Below are 15,785 nucleotides of genomic sequence, written 5' to 3' on the forward strand. Positions count from 1 at the left end.
TTTTCCTTTTAGATACTAAAAGTATCTAAGTTACTAGTCTATGAAACAGCCTGAATCATGGTATAAGCACTTGACAAAAATATCTCCTGCTGTTGTCACCACAGAACGAACAGATGCTCTCCCAATAAAGAAGTATCATTAGGGCTAATTGCCTACTGTCAGTATCTTCTGTGCACGATGGGTCTCTACACAGAAATGTAGAAGACACCTCCTAGATCAGAAGCATTAATGTATCTTGAGCAAGCCATACACCAAAGCATTATTTAGTGTTTGTAATGGAAAGAAACGGAAGGAAGTACTACCATGAAATGCAGAAAGAATGTCAGGGGGCGGTACACAGGTCACCTCCTAATGCCATTGTCCTCAGCCGTCCTCATAATGCCACTGAGGAATCTGCTACGCAGCCAAGCAATAATTATGTAAGATTATGAAAACTATCTGCAGCTCTTTCCATATCCTTGATACTGTTCCTCTTCTAATGTTTAAGCAGTGCTCAGCTGTCAGCTCTTGTGATTTCATCTACTTTTATGATGCCAGTCTTAAATCTCTAGATACTGGACTGACATGACCATACCAGCCATTACAGCTTTCCCTTTGCCATTACGAGGAAGATGGTTCCCACCTGCTATGGCTACAGAGCAAAAACTGAACATGTGAAGTGTCAATGTTTAAGCACAAAACACTACATATATATAAAAATTTAACCCTACTCACAGCCTTTTCTGATCAACTCATAATATTCGAAGGCCTGGTAATGAGTAAGAGAAGCTGAAAATGGCCTACATTTTTTACCAGTTCTGTCCTGTTCACACAAATACTAGGAGTCAGCAATGCACCTCCATTTGACTACTTTATTGTCAAAAAAATGTAACACCATACTTCAATAGTCATTGTAACAAGTAGAAAGTGTAAGATAAATCGTCCAAAGGTACAAAGTCACATGTTAAAAACACATGCAGGCAAAAAATTGCAAAATATTTCATTTTCAGTATTAGAGGAATTAGAGAGCCAAACTGAAATGGACCCTGACAAATAAATGTTAAGGTAGCATAAGAAACTGGATACTAAGCAGCTTTTGTTAGTATGCAAATACAAGCAGTACCCAAATTCTAGTGTACACAAATTGAAGAACAGTAGTGTCATAGTTATTCTAAAAGGAAATACTGCCATTTAGAGGGAAAAAAAAAAAACTTCTCATACAGTAAAGCAGCAAAAAAAACCAGAAACCAGACACTTTTTCATACAGAAGGCAGGGGAAAAAACCCAAAAAAACAACCTTTTTCATACAGCAAATCAGCAAACATGAAAAGCATGTTATTATCACAAAGTTGTTATTTGCCAATAAAACGCACTATTTTCCTGATAGTTCAAGTTCACTGTAATCTTGTAACTTTTCCCACGGTACTCCATATCCTCAGACGAAATACAAATTGCTGACATAATTCATTAGAAGTTAATTTTGATGGTCAGACCTCCTTTCTCTTCCATGAAACTAATCAATGCAAAATACACAGTATCCCACTAAGGGAGATGTTATATAAAGCTGGGCATATCTTTCCAAAATAAGTATTTGGTTGGTGCTAGAGGCCAGATTCTTTTGCTTGAAGCATAAACCTGGAACACATTTCCTGATGTATATTTTCCCTTAAAATAAGTAAGGTGTAACTGTGTCAGTGATGTTTCATTTGTGTTGAAGATGTAAGGTATAAAATAATGTCATGTTTTGCCTTTCACACTACCATATAGACCCAATGACCACTTCTGTTCAACAGACTTTTCAAGCTGTTTTTAATCCAGTTTGGGAAACAGTGCTGCAAAAATCAAACTGGGCATGACCAGAAGTCAGTCACCAATTCAGATTTACAAATATTTATGTGATATTCTTTCCTTCCATTCAGATTTGGAGTTCTTGACTCCCAATAATTTCAGCAGTTTTGTGAGCCATTGTAACCATTTTGGAGCTGAGTAACTGAGGAGTTATGCAGGAGAAGCTGATAAGGGTCAAGGTGACATGCAGGTATGTCTCTCCATGTTCAGTGACAACACTGTTCTTATGCTGCTCCAGCTTCAGTTTGAGCGAGTCAGCAGAAAGCTTGCTGAGACCAAATCCCAAGGCACACCTGTGGTGCTCCACTCACCTGTGGGTGGGAAATCTTTCACTGCTGCTACCAAGCGAGATCCCCTTTGCTGTGTGCCTGCTGCGCCGTCCAGTGTGACTGCAGACACCTCCTGCACAACCCACCCTCACTCTGCATTTCTGCCAGAGGCACCAACATGCACCTCCAAATCTGCTTTTATGTGGCGTGACAGATAAACACTGTGCTGCCGGTGGTGTTGCCAGCACCCAATTTACTATCTTTACAATCTCTCAATTGAGAGCCTGCTTCTGGTGCAACTTCTCTTTCACACCTCATTCTTCCCTTTCTGAAGGCTTTGAGGGAGGTGAAAGTAAGTTGGCCATTCAGACACAGGCACTGCAGCCAGGCAATTTGGAGTTCTGAGTTTATTCTCATTTCATCTAGTTCTTTAGGGAAAGAATACACTGTTCTGTCCTGGCAATGTAGTGGACTATAAAGGCACTTTGAAAAACATCTATTTGGTATCAAAATAAACATAAATAATTTAATAATTGGTGTCCCTAAAAATATTTTATTTAGACATCAGAAAGCTACTGGCAAGCAAAGTATTGACCTTGATTCTCCATTACAGGTAATCTATGCTTAACATCTCATGCAAAAGATGGAAGCGGAAAAGAAAGGATTTTCATGGATTCCATGTGTGATACCAATAACTGTTCTCCATCTCATTATAAATAAGAGCTAGACACACCATTAGCCAAGATATACAGTCAGCACAAATCAGTCTTCAGTTGAACTAGAAAACAGGGAAAAAAGGATATTTATCATTACTAGAAAACAGTAATGCTACTCTTAAATACCAGTATATTTTGTAATCCCTTCATTTTTAAAAACAAGTGCTGCTGTATAATGATTCTGTTTTGGCATAAATGTTAATTGTTTACATACTTAGTTATATATTGTACATATTTACAATTATTTATCATTTCACTGATGTAAACTTAAAACTACTGTGGGGATACTTCCCACATTCCCAATGGAACTTAGGTGAATTCTCAAGAATGTTGAGATTAGGAAACAGTACAGCTGATGGCAAACTTACTACATTTCTAAATTCTCTCTTCTTTATTACTCACAGCTGGTGGCAAAGATGTGTGATGCTGCCATTCCTCATAAGATGAGCAAGATTCAGTAAACATATGGAAGATAGCAAAGATTTTTTAAAAACTGAAGTGTGTACAAAAGGCAGTAATTTTAAGGATTCAACTATGGTTAGCATTATCTGATACTTCTCAGTGCCAGAACACGAACACCCATTCAGCCCACTTCCACAAGCAGTGGGAAATTGTTCTGGGGAAAAGTACTCTTTAACTAATGCAGAATTCATGCTCTAGGGGTTCTTAGTTTTCTTTAAGTTGCTACGGCTTGCAAAATTACTCATGGAAGTTTCCACAGTGCCGTGCTGTTTTTCTGAACACACAGAGAGACTATTCTAATGCTTTCCTGACTACCCAGATGTTCATTGCATTGAGCTAAGCATGCTGAACAGCGATGGCAAGCCTCTGGCTACACACTGCTGAGAATCACAACCCATCAAACAGGGAGTAAGTAACACAGTACCCTCTTCAGGTTCCTGCCTTGCTGGGAATTCAATGAGCAGATGTCTGCAGAAGAGCCATTAGCATAAGAAAGGCAAATTTGAAAACTGTTTAAAAAAAACCAAAAAAAAACCCACAGAAAAATCTTAGTGGCCTCCTTTCGGACAATAAAAAAAAAAATTGAAAAAAAAACCCAGAAACTTTTTGAGAGGGTGAAGGGATACTGCTAGAGGAAAACCTCCTCTTAAAAGAATCTTTCAAGCCTGGAAAACTAGAAAGGGTAAAAAGAAATCCTGCCTGTCCTGTGGCTCACATTCAGTGTATCAGTTACCCACTGCCTGCGTAGAAGTCCCATCCCACACAAGGTAGCTAGAGCTCATAATTGGATATACCTTTTTTCCCTGTTAATGCCTCATCAGTAGGTTTAACCCTCTGTGCAATGCCTACTGCTGATTATGCAATTGCTTAACCCATTTAAAATCAGAAGCTTTCAATCACATCAACGGGATGGTAAACTAAAATGCAAGCTAAAAAATTGCAGAAGTCTTTTTAAAAGCATTCATCTCTTTATCTTTCATGCATTTTTTATTAATTTTTCATTTGAAAAAATTGTTCTTCAGCTATAAACATCTACCTAGAAGAAATTAAAATTTAGGATTTGAATGTATTATGTTTACTGACTTTTTTTTCTGACTTGTGATTAAAAAAGATACTAACCCTTGGACCAAAGATAAGGCCAACAGCAATATTAATCAAAGGAATAGATGTGATTTAGTGTTAAAGCAAAGCCTTATCTGTTCAGCATAGCTGGATTTTCATTTGACCTCCTCCCAAAGATGAAAATGGGTTTACACAATGTCACAAAGGTCAATCAGCTACTACCTGAAAAATTTAGAAGTGACTCATTCATTTTTCAGTAGGATACCACTTTGTTCAGAAACATGTCATCCTTGAACATTTTGCTTCAGTAAAAGAAAATAAAGAAAGAAAAGAATATTTTTCAAAACTACCAGGACATTGAGACAGAAATAACTGGAGAGGTGACCAGAGATTAAACCTACTCAATACTGCTGAATTTACAAAAAAAAATGAGCCAATACAGAAAAGATTAAGATTAAATGATTACACTCAAGGTTAAATGGGTTAACAAGGCACTTACATTGGTGTATAAATTTGACTATGACTTTTACATAATAATGAATTTTATGGATCATATAAAGATTTATGGGAAAAAAACATCCTTCTAAGTCACTGAAACAATAACAGTCTGATTATTTCATCAAATAATAAAAATGCTACTGTATTTATGGCTAGGAATATTCAATTTGTCATCCCTAAAGCAGATGCCAGATTTTCTCCCATTGACATTTTCTTTGGAAAACTCCAAGAGTCATAGAATAATCCCATCTATGATAAGGAAAAAACAAATGGAAACCATCTGGATTCTCAAATCACCCAGACTACCATCAACACTACTCCACATCTCTTACTTTATAGGGAAAGGGATTTGTTAATAATTTTTAAACACATTCAATCATAATTTCAGACTTCCTTTCCAGGCTTGTCTACATGCACTACAAATTATTTAAGCTAACACTCTTAAAATGGCTGAGCAGGGACAAAACAAAGCTTATGAAAAGGCATTTACTACTTAATTCTTCTGTTATGTAGTTGCTGCCTATCAAAAGGCACTGTGAGAAAAAAAAAAGAGAAGAAGAAAGATAGCTACTTACTCTACAGTAATATTCTTTCAGATATATTATCCATTTAGGCAATATTTACAGATGCACAGAACTAGCTTTTTCAAACAATAAAGTATCTCACAGCAACATCTGTCACTCAATAATGGCAAAAAAGGAAAGGCTGTTAAGGCAAGGTGGGCTCAGCTGTCTGTGTTTCTTCCTGGAGATGTGAAAATGCAGGAGGCTGGGAAAAGCCTGAGAAACGTAGCCAGTACTGCTTCTATAATCTTGAGGCGCCACTGGTTTCAGGACAACTTTAACACAGGCAAAATGATCCACCCAGCAAAAAATTTGACAGCAAAAGCAGCAGCAATGGAAGACATGTCCATGTTGCTCCAGTGTCCCACAGAAGTCAGGAGAAAACATGATTGCGTATTACAGCTATCTGCTGTACTATTACATGAATGCAGAGCAGCAGGACTCAGAGATGTGGGGTGGAAAACTCCTCAGTGCTACCTACCAGAGGTTTTATTTCCCAGAGAAAGGCCTGACTGCTTTCTGAAATCACTAGTGAGACGAAAAATGCAAGGACCACATAACCAATTTCTCACTGCTTCACTCAGAGGCAGAAAAGGGTGAAAATGAGAGTCTCTTTCCTTAGGAAATGCTTCCTGAATCTTTGATGTTATCAAGAAATTTTCAATAATATCAGAGTGACAGTATAGGCTGTTTTGAAAATAGGAGTTCTTTTGAGGTGATGAACAGTAATAGGAATTGCTCCGGGCAGTTACTAGTACTGCTAAATCACTGCCAAGTACTGAAGTGAAATCTCTCTCTGGCATCAAACAAATCAGTTCTGAAAGATTCTAGTTTTTAAAACACTGGGGTCTGTACATGGCAGAATTGAGTGTTAAAGGTTTTAGGAAGAGAAGAAGGGAAAGACAGACTTTGACAATCATTAACCAGTGATTGCAAGAGCACCGTACACCGAGTATTGGAATCTCCCTGAACTACAACACATTAATTGGAGTAGATGAAATCTGATGCAGTCCTAATAAAAGGAAACTCTACATTCACTTCCTTTCCCTTAAAGGACTAGGTGAGGATCAATTAAATGTTCAATATACAAAACACTTCTTTTACAAGAAAAAGTTGGCCTTGCAATTCCAGAAGAGCAATAGCTCACAGGAGCACCTGCAGTGATGTAACCTGACAGTCTTTTTTCCTACAGACTTACAGGAGCTGTCCCCCAGGGCAGAGCTTGAACCATCACAGCACAAACTTCACCATTCAAAAGCAGCTCTGTCAGTATCTGATTTTTAGCCTCTATTCAGTTTCTAGAGGTCAACATGCTAAAAATCTACCTTATGCTGGAAACAACTCAAAAAAATCAGAGAACTGTAAACTGTGTGGCACCCAAACAAGCAGATGATGCAAAGGTTCCACTCTAATGACAGAAATTATGAAAAGGAACAGAAGGATGACTGCTGGATTATTTTCAACCCTTCATGATTCGAGGCTAGAGGAAGAGGGACAGAGAAGCAGACAACCACAGAGGCAACACTGCTACTCTGGTGAGTACCCTGACCACCACTTCTGTCCCAATTACATGGACATCCATGTAGGTGGCAAGCTGCTGCCAGTGCAGGGACTGCAAGGTTGGCCTCCTTGAGAAGAGAGCAGGAGCTGCTGTGTGCTAGATATGTCCAGTTCCACCTGGACGTATCTAGCACACAGCAGCAGTCACAGGACACAGATGAGCTCACCAACCAAGTCGGTGGTGCCTCCATGAAAAAGTATTTAAGAAAGGGCACATGCACACACGGGCAGAGAAGCAGGAAAAGAGTGAGAAAGAGCAGTGCCAACACCAAGGTCAGAGAAGTATGTGCTCCATGGTACAGCAAATACTCCCAAAAGGACTGCAGCCCACGGAGGATCCACACTGGAGCAGAGGATGAGTAAGAACAAAGGAGTAGAAGAGAACCACAGTCCTTCCCTGAGCTGTTCATTGCCTCACTGAAGGGACTGAGTGCCACCTGTGGTGATAACAAGGGGGAAGGAGAGGAGTCTGGAGGGAAGCTGAGTCTGGGAATTGGGGATGAGAGGTGTTTTCCTGAAGTGTTTTAACGCTTGCTTCCTTTTTTGTTTTTGTTTCACAATATCTGAATCAGTCAGTATGTGCTAATCAGTAACAAACTAATTTACTCCACTCGAGTCTGTTTTGTCCATGATGGTAATCAGGAGGGGATATCCCAGCCTTTATCCTGACCCACGAGCTTTCTCACTCTATTTTCTCCCCCATCCCACAGGATGGGGTAGGGAGAGAGCAAGTGGCCATGTGGCACTTGGCTGGGGGCTGAGGCCATGCCACCACTGCCCATAGAGTCGGCTGTGCCCCAAAGGGCACTGAGGGCCAACAACTGTGACATGGATGAGCCAGAAGGACAAGGCATAGCAGCATCCGACAGCATTTTCTGGTGCCTGTTGCTGGCTTTAGCCTCCAGATATTCAAGTTTTGCAGGTAAAACAACCAGAAATAATATATGCACAATTTAGTTACAAGCACTGCTTTAAATTATCATGGCTTGAAACCATAGCCGAGAAGTATCTATCCCTTCAGGGGAGCAGCTGTCTGCACAAGGTAGGCACAGGATGGAATCTCATTCAGACTTCAGATGTAGCAACATTCTCACTTCTTTTTGAAATGAGAATCTCTTGCTTGACAGTCATCTCATTATTTTTACATTTAGGATATTAACCATTATTCGTATATCTTTCATCTTTGCTAGTTGGAAAGGCAAGCAGGAATTAAAAACGCTACTTGGAACTATCTGCTCCACAGCAAAAATTAATTATGCTTCCATCTGACAGCAAGAAAAGCATTCACCACTGAGGCATTAAAGTGTACACAGATTTAGGAACAGGGGGAGCTCTCAGTGCTGACGGGAGAGCGCAGGGGACAGCGGGAGCCGGCCCGGTGCGGCACCGAGAGCCGCGGGGACCTGCCGGCGGGGCTCCCCGGCAGCTCTATTTTTACTACGGTATGTTTTGCATTCAGACTTTCCACTGCAGGCGGCCCGGGTCAGGGGATCCGCTCTGCCGGGGGAATCTGACAGGTCAGCTCAGCCAGAGTTATTTATAGAGGGCGGGGGACTGAGGGAAAGGATGCGATCGGCATCGTATTCTGCCGCGGGGCTGCGGACCGGGAGAGGCACCCAGGAGCAGCCCGCCCTTCACCCCTCAGCACAGCCGGGCAAGGTGGCCGCGGCCGGGAGAGGGGACAACCCGCTGGACACAGGGACAAGCCGCTGGACACGGGGGCTGCTGCCGCGAGAGCCAAAGGGACAAGGCCCAGGCGCTGTACCTTCCCTCTTTGCCCCCACTTTAACTCATGCAGCCTCCCGGGGAGTGAGGGCCACCCCACTCCCCGCAGTCCCAACAAGTGAGGGGGGGCTCTCACGCCCTGGCACCCAGAGTGAGGCCCAGGACAGCTGTAGGTGAAACTGCTCACAAGGCAGCAACTGACTGTGGAGGGCCAAGATAAATAAAAATTCAGAGGCAATGAGAATAGTCAGGCTGCAGCTACCTGGATACTGTCTTCAGTCACTGCTCTGAGTCTGAAGACTTTTGCAAGGAGGATTTAACCTTTCTTTCTCCTACTATGACAATCCATCACTTCACAGCAGGTTATCACCTACCCTTCTATCCTGGCACTGGAGAACTGTATGTACCCAGCCTGCCACTTACGAGGTCCATTTCTTTTCGGTTAGGGAAAGAAACTGGGACAGACTCAAGCAGCAGTATTTCAAACTGTAATCAGACTGCCCCCCTCAAGCCCTGCTGCTTACTTAGCTGCTTCATCCTGAAGGCATTTAAATATCAGGAGGTGTCTGGCAGCCACATTTGAAAGGGCCTAAGCTGCATGTGCAAGTCTAAAACTGCCCTGCAAGCGGCCTGACATCCACCCCTGCCAAACCCTGGCCGGCATTCAGAAACAAGACATTCAGCTGGCCTTGTAAGCACTTGCTAAGGATATCTGACATGCTGACAGGACTCTTCCCACACAATGTTGCTATAACCACCATCTTTTAAAACCTGACCACACTAGGAGACCGTGCCAGTGTACGTAACTGCCTAACAGCATGATCTGTTCAGCCTGAAAGCAGATGACCTGGTACCCAGGGCCTCCTGGTCCAGGTGAAAAGGCACAGCTCCCACGTCTTAAGGAAGAGCCAGTAGCGCTCATATTGTGTCTCCTGGAATGGAATGACCTGAATCTGCTGAGCCTCAGCATGGCAAAGATTGACAGAGCTCAAACAACCACTTAGCCACACTGAAGTGCTGTCTTCCTGCTTGTGAACAAAGGGTTTGTTTACAGTTCACCATTTGTTGGTTAGAGCAGTTGAGCAGGAGCTGCTGGATTTCTTTGCCAGATACAACAATCCCAAAATTCCCTTGCCTGTTTCACCTTCACTTGAAAGGACCATTCTCCTTCTGACAAATGAGATTTCTGTCTAGGTGCTTATCCACCTCAGCCTCGGCACACATTCCCTGTCTGGCTATGAGACTAATGACAAGAAATTATGTGTCTAGCAATACATGAGCTTAATACAAAGCCAGAACAGTAATGTTTCTCAAGGGAGCTGAGTGCTAAGACCTAAACATGTATATCAGCTTAGCAGGAAAAGAAAAATTTAAAAAAGGGCAATTCCTCCATTCAAGTAAACCCACATTTTAAAATAATTACTGGCACAGTTAACAGTCCTGGTTTAACTTGTATCTGCAGACATCATCGAATACATAATTAACAGCCAAACAATAACAGAGATATATACAATTGCCCTGTGCACATTTTATAGAACACCTCCAATCATGACACATTTCCAACCATCTACATACAATACTTTTAATTCACTGGACACTCAAGTTATCTGCATACAGCTGAGTGCCAGCTAAGACTTGTGGAAAGGAAGTGAATGTTTTCTTCAGTTTATAGTTCCAGCTATTTTATAGTTCCAGCTCCAAAAGACTCAGGAAAAAACAATATTTTGTCCTGATGGCCTCATGAGATACTAAAAGGACAAGCAAGCTCCTCTAACATGGGAAAGCGTGCTGTACTGCCTGGCTCACCACCATGAGAGCTTTCCCAGGAAAACGAGCGCTAGTGGCTTCCTCAAAAATGCATGCTGAGTGAGGATCATATGTGGGGTTGGAGGTCCAGGCTTCTCCACAGGCAGAAAGACCTGTCTGCCTGTCGGGGTAATTCATAAATGGCCTTTGACGGAGAGAAAAAAAGTCATGAGCATTTCATTTCTAAAAGAGATTTAAACATTGTTTAGGATTCCTTGTTCAGCTGGAGGAGTCCCCATCTTTCTACAGAACCTAGATGCCCAAGGTCCTCTGGGGATGCCACCAGCTTTTATAGGGACACAGGCAGAGCAGTTCTCTAATTTCTTGTATTGCAACTTTTTTTTTGTTTGGACTATCTCAGTGATACATTCATTCATCCATGTGCCATAGCAGCCAAGAAGCTTATAACAGAGATCTCCAACTAGAGCATCCATTACAAAAACAAACAAAAGAATTTAGTCCTGCTGACTGGTCCATCTTTTAGGAACACAGGAAGGGTGTACATACCCATATGGAAAAATCCACTACCATACTCTTACTGCTGAAAGCCAAAACTTCCCAAGAGATCCCGTGAATGCATTAAAAGCTCTAGATATTTGATTTCACTTCAGAGTTTCATAATCTCAACCAGACTGCTAGTAAATTAAGTTAATTAACTGTCTGCCATGAAATGCATCAAAGGACTCTGCATTTTAAATCAAGTGGAGCAATGATACTACTAAAGTATACTGCCTTGTTTATAAACTTGTGGAACGCCCTGCTGTGCCATTTCGGTCGCGTACGGTCGGTGTGACAGCGCGAGAAGCTCCGTCGCGCTCTCCACAAGGGCCACGCATCAGGCTCAGCACTCCGGCGCGGCCTCGCCGGTCCCTCCCGGCGGCGGAGAGGGCGAGGGCAGCCGGTCCCTCCCCGCGGACGCTCCTGCTCGCTCGCCGTGGGCTCCCCGCTGTACAGCTGCGGCCCCCGCCCCTCTGACAGCGCACCCGCGCCGGGGACACTGGGGAGACACCTGCGCCCCGGCTAGCGGAGGGAAGGGCAGGCTGAGGGGACTCACCCTGCAAGCTCGCACTAGCGCAGCAGCCACCTCCTGCAAGTTCCCTCTCGCCCCCTCTTATGCAGCCTCTCCCCTAAGGGCGGCAGACCACCTCATCCCTGCGCACAGGTGTGTGCTGCGAGACTGCCCACACCACACCTGCGCTGTGCCCCCCGGACACTTGCAACCACACAGGCTGGCTTTCCCTGTAAGGATGAAGTTCCCCCTCTGTGACCCTGTGCAGGATAACCTCCCGACGGCTAGCGGTACCATCCCGCCGGACAGCCGTGGGAGTGGGGTGGGAGTCCCTGCACCCGACCGCAGCGTGCACCGACGCAAGGATAAAGCCAGCTCCCGCTGATGCCGGGGAGCAACTACCGCGCCGGGGTCACGGTGCATCGCCTCCCCGGGAGCCCAGTCGCCGATGGAGCTGCCGTGACAGCCCTGACAGAGGTTAAGCCTAAACTTTGCTCCCGCAGATCCTGGCCGGACCTGTTGTCGGATTCGGCCAACTCCTCCCCGCTCCTTCCAGCGGCAGAGCATTTACGGGGCACAGCAGCCCCGCTGATCTTCCTAGCTTGGTGAGAAAAGCGGGGCGAGGGCGCCGCTCGGCTCTCCCTGAGAAATCGACAACGAGCGCTTGTTGGCTGCGGCTCACCTGCAGCCCGCGCCTCTGAACGCGTCCGTCCCCGGCGCGTCCCCACAAGTTTCGACACAGGAGCGCTCTGGGACGGCCCCATCGCGGCAGGTTGGGCACGGCACGTCACTTGTTCCCGGCCATCCCCCAGGCCGCGCCTCCGGGGGACACGGCTCCGTCCCTGCCTGCGAGCCGCGGGTCCGCTCTCGCTACAACAGCTCGGCGGGCTCGGAAAGGGGACTGCCCCTCCTCCGCTTGCCCGAGCACCCTGCCGCTCAGCCCCACGGCGGCAGCGCCGGCTGTGCGCCGCGCACGGGAATTGCCCCTGGGCCGGCTGCGGACGAGGGTGTCCCCTGAGCACGCTGCCCCCGCCCGCAGCCCGGGGGTCGCCGAGTGGCGGAGCCAGCCGCCCTCCCAGGCCCCCGGCCCGCGGTCCCCAGGCGGTCCCCCGCGAGGAGGGGAGCACCCCGAGATTCGCCTTACCCGGCTGGCGGAGAGGACCTGCCGGTAGCGCTCCTCCTCCGCAGGCAGGGCAGGGAACTGTTGCGTGGAGAGCATGCTCTGGCTGCTGCTGACCCCTCTCCACTTTGGCCGCCCCCTCACCGTTCTCTACCTCGGTCTCTCACGAACCGCGTCCACGCGCCCCCTGCACAAACACGCTTGCGGCGAGAGCTTCGCATTTTGTCTGCTCTGCAAACTCCCCCTCCCCGCTCCTCCACCCAATAATAATAAACCTCCGCTAGAAAGAGCCACATCCCCACCCCTTTCGCACACAAGGCTCTACCCCTTGGGGACACGCAGAGAGACAGCCTACTTGCTAATTTCGCCCTAAAGCCATCCCCCAGGGAGGGCGGATGGAGTGGGCACAGGCTTTGCGCCCCTCCCCATCCCCCCATCCGGTAAAGGGACGCCTCGTCACGCTGCGAAGGGCTTCAGGTGGCAAGACAAGCCTGAGTCAGAGATGATGTGAGGGGTAAGAACCCTCGGAGTTCGCCCCTCGCACCCCTTACCTTGGCTCGCCGGGGCTCCGCCGCGCCCTGGCCGCCGGGCCGCCCGGACGCGCACTTGCGGCTGAAGCGATGCGAAGCCAGCCCAGCGCACGGACCTGCAGGCGCTCTCGGCCCACCGAGTCCAGGCGCAGAGTTCATAGCAGAGGTTGGCAAGCGTGGGCCAGACTCCCGTGTCCCCTCCTTCATCCGCGGTTCCCGGGTGGACTTCCCTGCTCTTCATTTTACGTTAACGTCCGGCAAAGGCTTTCCTTTCAACCTAGCGAGGGAGAGTCGCGCCGGCAGGGACTGCAAAGCTTCCCTCTGTAGCACAGCGGCTGGCCTGTCGCAGCCCGGCCTCTAAGGCTCCAAAGAGAGCTGAAACCGGGGATGGCACCGCAGAAGCGGAGGGGAAAGAGCTCCGGCAGGAGGAACCTCCCGGAGCCGACGACGGGTTTCCCCAGCTCCTTTCCCGCAGGAAGGCTCCGGTCCCAGCCCCCTGGCGACCCGGTCTGCCGTACCCCGTCCCTCCCCAGCGAAAAAGCGCTGAGCGGGAGAACAGCGGCGACCCGACGGCGTTACCCCTTGTCCCCGCGCCGGTCCTGGTCCTGACCGGCCCCAGCGATCCGGAGCCGGAGGGGCGTGCTGGTTTGTTGAATATCTGTTGAAGCAAAATTCTCAGCCAAGAGACAAGTGCCGTCTGAAGCTGCAAATGACAGAGCAAATGTCCTACCCCCATAAGATACCAGCTTTTAAGACCTGCATTTGATCTGTTTGTGCCCTTGCCCTGTGTTTGCATTCAAAGATGTCAAGTCTGACTGAAGCCCCAGTCTGTGTGCACAACGGAGCTCACCAATACTATCCAAGAATGATAAAGTCAAGAGGACAAAAGGTAAAACAATAAGTATAAAATGGGCAGAAGTGTGTGCTACCAGAATAGAAACAATTCAGGACCCTTCCAAGAGTCACAGAAAGATGTCACTGGGATTGCAGCCGTGTTCTGAGATAACATCTGTAAACCAGAAAGGCTTCCAGTTTTTACTGTGCATGATTTAGTACTTCTGAAATGCTATCATTCAAAATGTGAATCAGGAAACACCCAAGAAAATGTGAACCACCACCTCTCTATGAATAGGGCTTCCAGCCCTGTCACCACTCTTGACAATCAGTGAGGGTGGTACCCCTCATCACCATGTTTATATTTGTAAATATAAACACATGGTGTTATATATGTTTTTATATAAATAATAAATAAGATTAACACTTCTTAGTTTTTGGGGTTTTTTTCCCCAGTTTCTTTTCCATACCTGCAGATTTAGGCCCTGTTCCTTTGTGTGCAAACGTTATGGTGCAGCGTTCCCTATGCTTCTGGAGTGCCAATGTACTTAGAGGCTTCTGCTCATGGTAATTCAGTGCTGCACCTTTCACCCAACCAACCAAACATCTCTCCAAACCAACCTCCAGCATCTGGAGGAAAACAGCGCTGGTTTTAAAACAATTGCACCAAAAATAGGAAAAGCATGTGGAAAGAGAGAAAAGAAAGACCATTTTTGCAAAATCATCATATTGCTTAATGTAAAACAAGTATTTTGTGCTGTAATGCAGGAATCAAACCATAATTTGTGATTCATTACAGAGATTAGGTAGCCCTGTCAAAAATTCTAGTAACAGTAAATGAAAACGTGTATCTAAGAGGTGCAGTACATGACTCAGACTGCAAAGCTAGCTGGGCCTTGGCTGAGGATGGCTTCAGCTGGAGAACTGTGAATTCCAAACCCCAAGCCAGTCTTGACTCCTAATCTCAAACTAATTTCCTCCAATAGGAGTGCCACTGAAACTAGAGTTTCACAATAAAAAAAGAAAGAAAGCCTGAGTTTGTTGGTGATTTTATGGAAATCACTGCATGAGCAACATTTAGCATAAATAATGCTTGGTTGAATCCAGCCACAGTTCCCTCAGAGTATGACTTACTTCTTTCTACACAGCTGCTGTTTAGCCTACCTTACAGCTGAGTTTGATGTACCACAGCTCATATTCATACACTATCCATACCACAGAACTGTTTTCTGGTACCATGGCATATAGACATGCAGTGTTCCAATAATTCATTAAAATCTAACCATCTTTCCTTCTTTGTGGAAAGAAGCATATCTCATTATCTTATAATTAATTTGACTTAATTTTATTTTTTCCTTAATTTTTACCTTGCATTTATTTTCCTAGGAAATAGAAAACACTACAGGTTCTTAATTTTCTAATTCTCTACAGCAACTGACTAATTTACCTGAATAAGAGCAGACAGGAATATAAACATATTCATGAAGCAATGAAAGGGAGCAATTGAAATGCTCATCCTGGTAACAGGATGAAACCAAAGCAGAAGAGGGATACCCAAACTAAATGAAAATGAAAATGAGAAATGAAAATGACCCTGTTCATGTGTGTCCAAACAAGAATTCTCCAACCTAAAGCACACACATCAAGGTTCCACTGCCTGGCACTGGAACACACTTCAGAGCAAGCATCTCTGTGCTCTAACCTCACAACACACAAGCTCGTCACTCAGAGAAAGCTGGCACAGGGCAGGTGTGTTTTGGAGCCTGAACTGCTCCTGAGATGACAAACTCAGAGCTCACTGCTT

The 15,785-nt window shown here is 45.7% G+C and overlaps 1 protein-coding gene across 2 annotated transcripts in view; it reads right to left on the reverse strand.

Moving 5' to 3' along the window:
- The window catches only part of CORIN (corin, serine peptidase), a 125,373-nt gene extending 112,551 nt beyond the window's left edge, over nt 1-12,822 (reverse strand). The window contains exon 1 of one of the 2 annotated variants that reach the window (XM_041490601.1): nt 12,642-12,822. In XM_041490601.1, the coding sequence (XP_041346535.1) occupies nt 12,642-12,716 (75 nt within the window). In that variant the 5' untranslated portion in view covers nt 12,717-12,822. Of the gene's footprint in view, nt 1-12,179; nt 12,200-12,641 lie in introns of those variants that run through there. The other variant, XM_041490609.1, reaches the window with a different exon arrangement.
- Nucleotides 12,823-15,785: the final 2,963 nt, after the last annotated feature.

Source organism: Pyrgilauda ruficollis, unplaced genomic scaffold, assembly GCF_017590135.1.
Source record: "Pyrgilauda ruficollis isolate IOZ18807 unplaced genomic scaffold, ASM1759013v1 scaffold1, whole genome shotgun sequence".
NCBI classification, from domain to species: domain Eukaryota; kingdom Metazoa; phylum Chordata; class Aves; order Passeriformes; family Passeridae; genus Pyrgilauda; species Pyrgilauda ruficollis.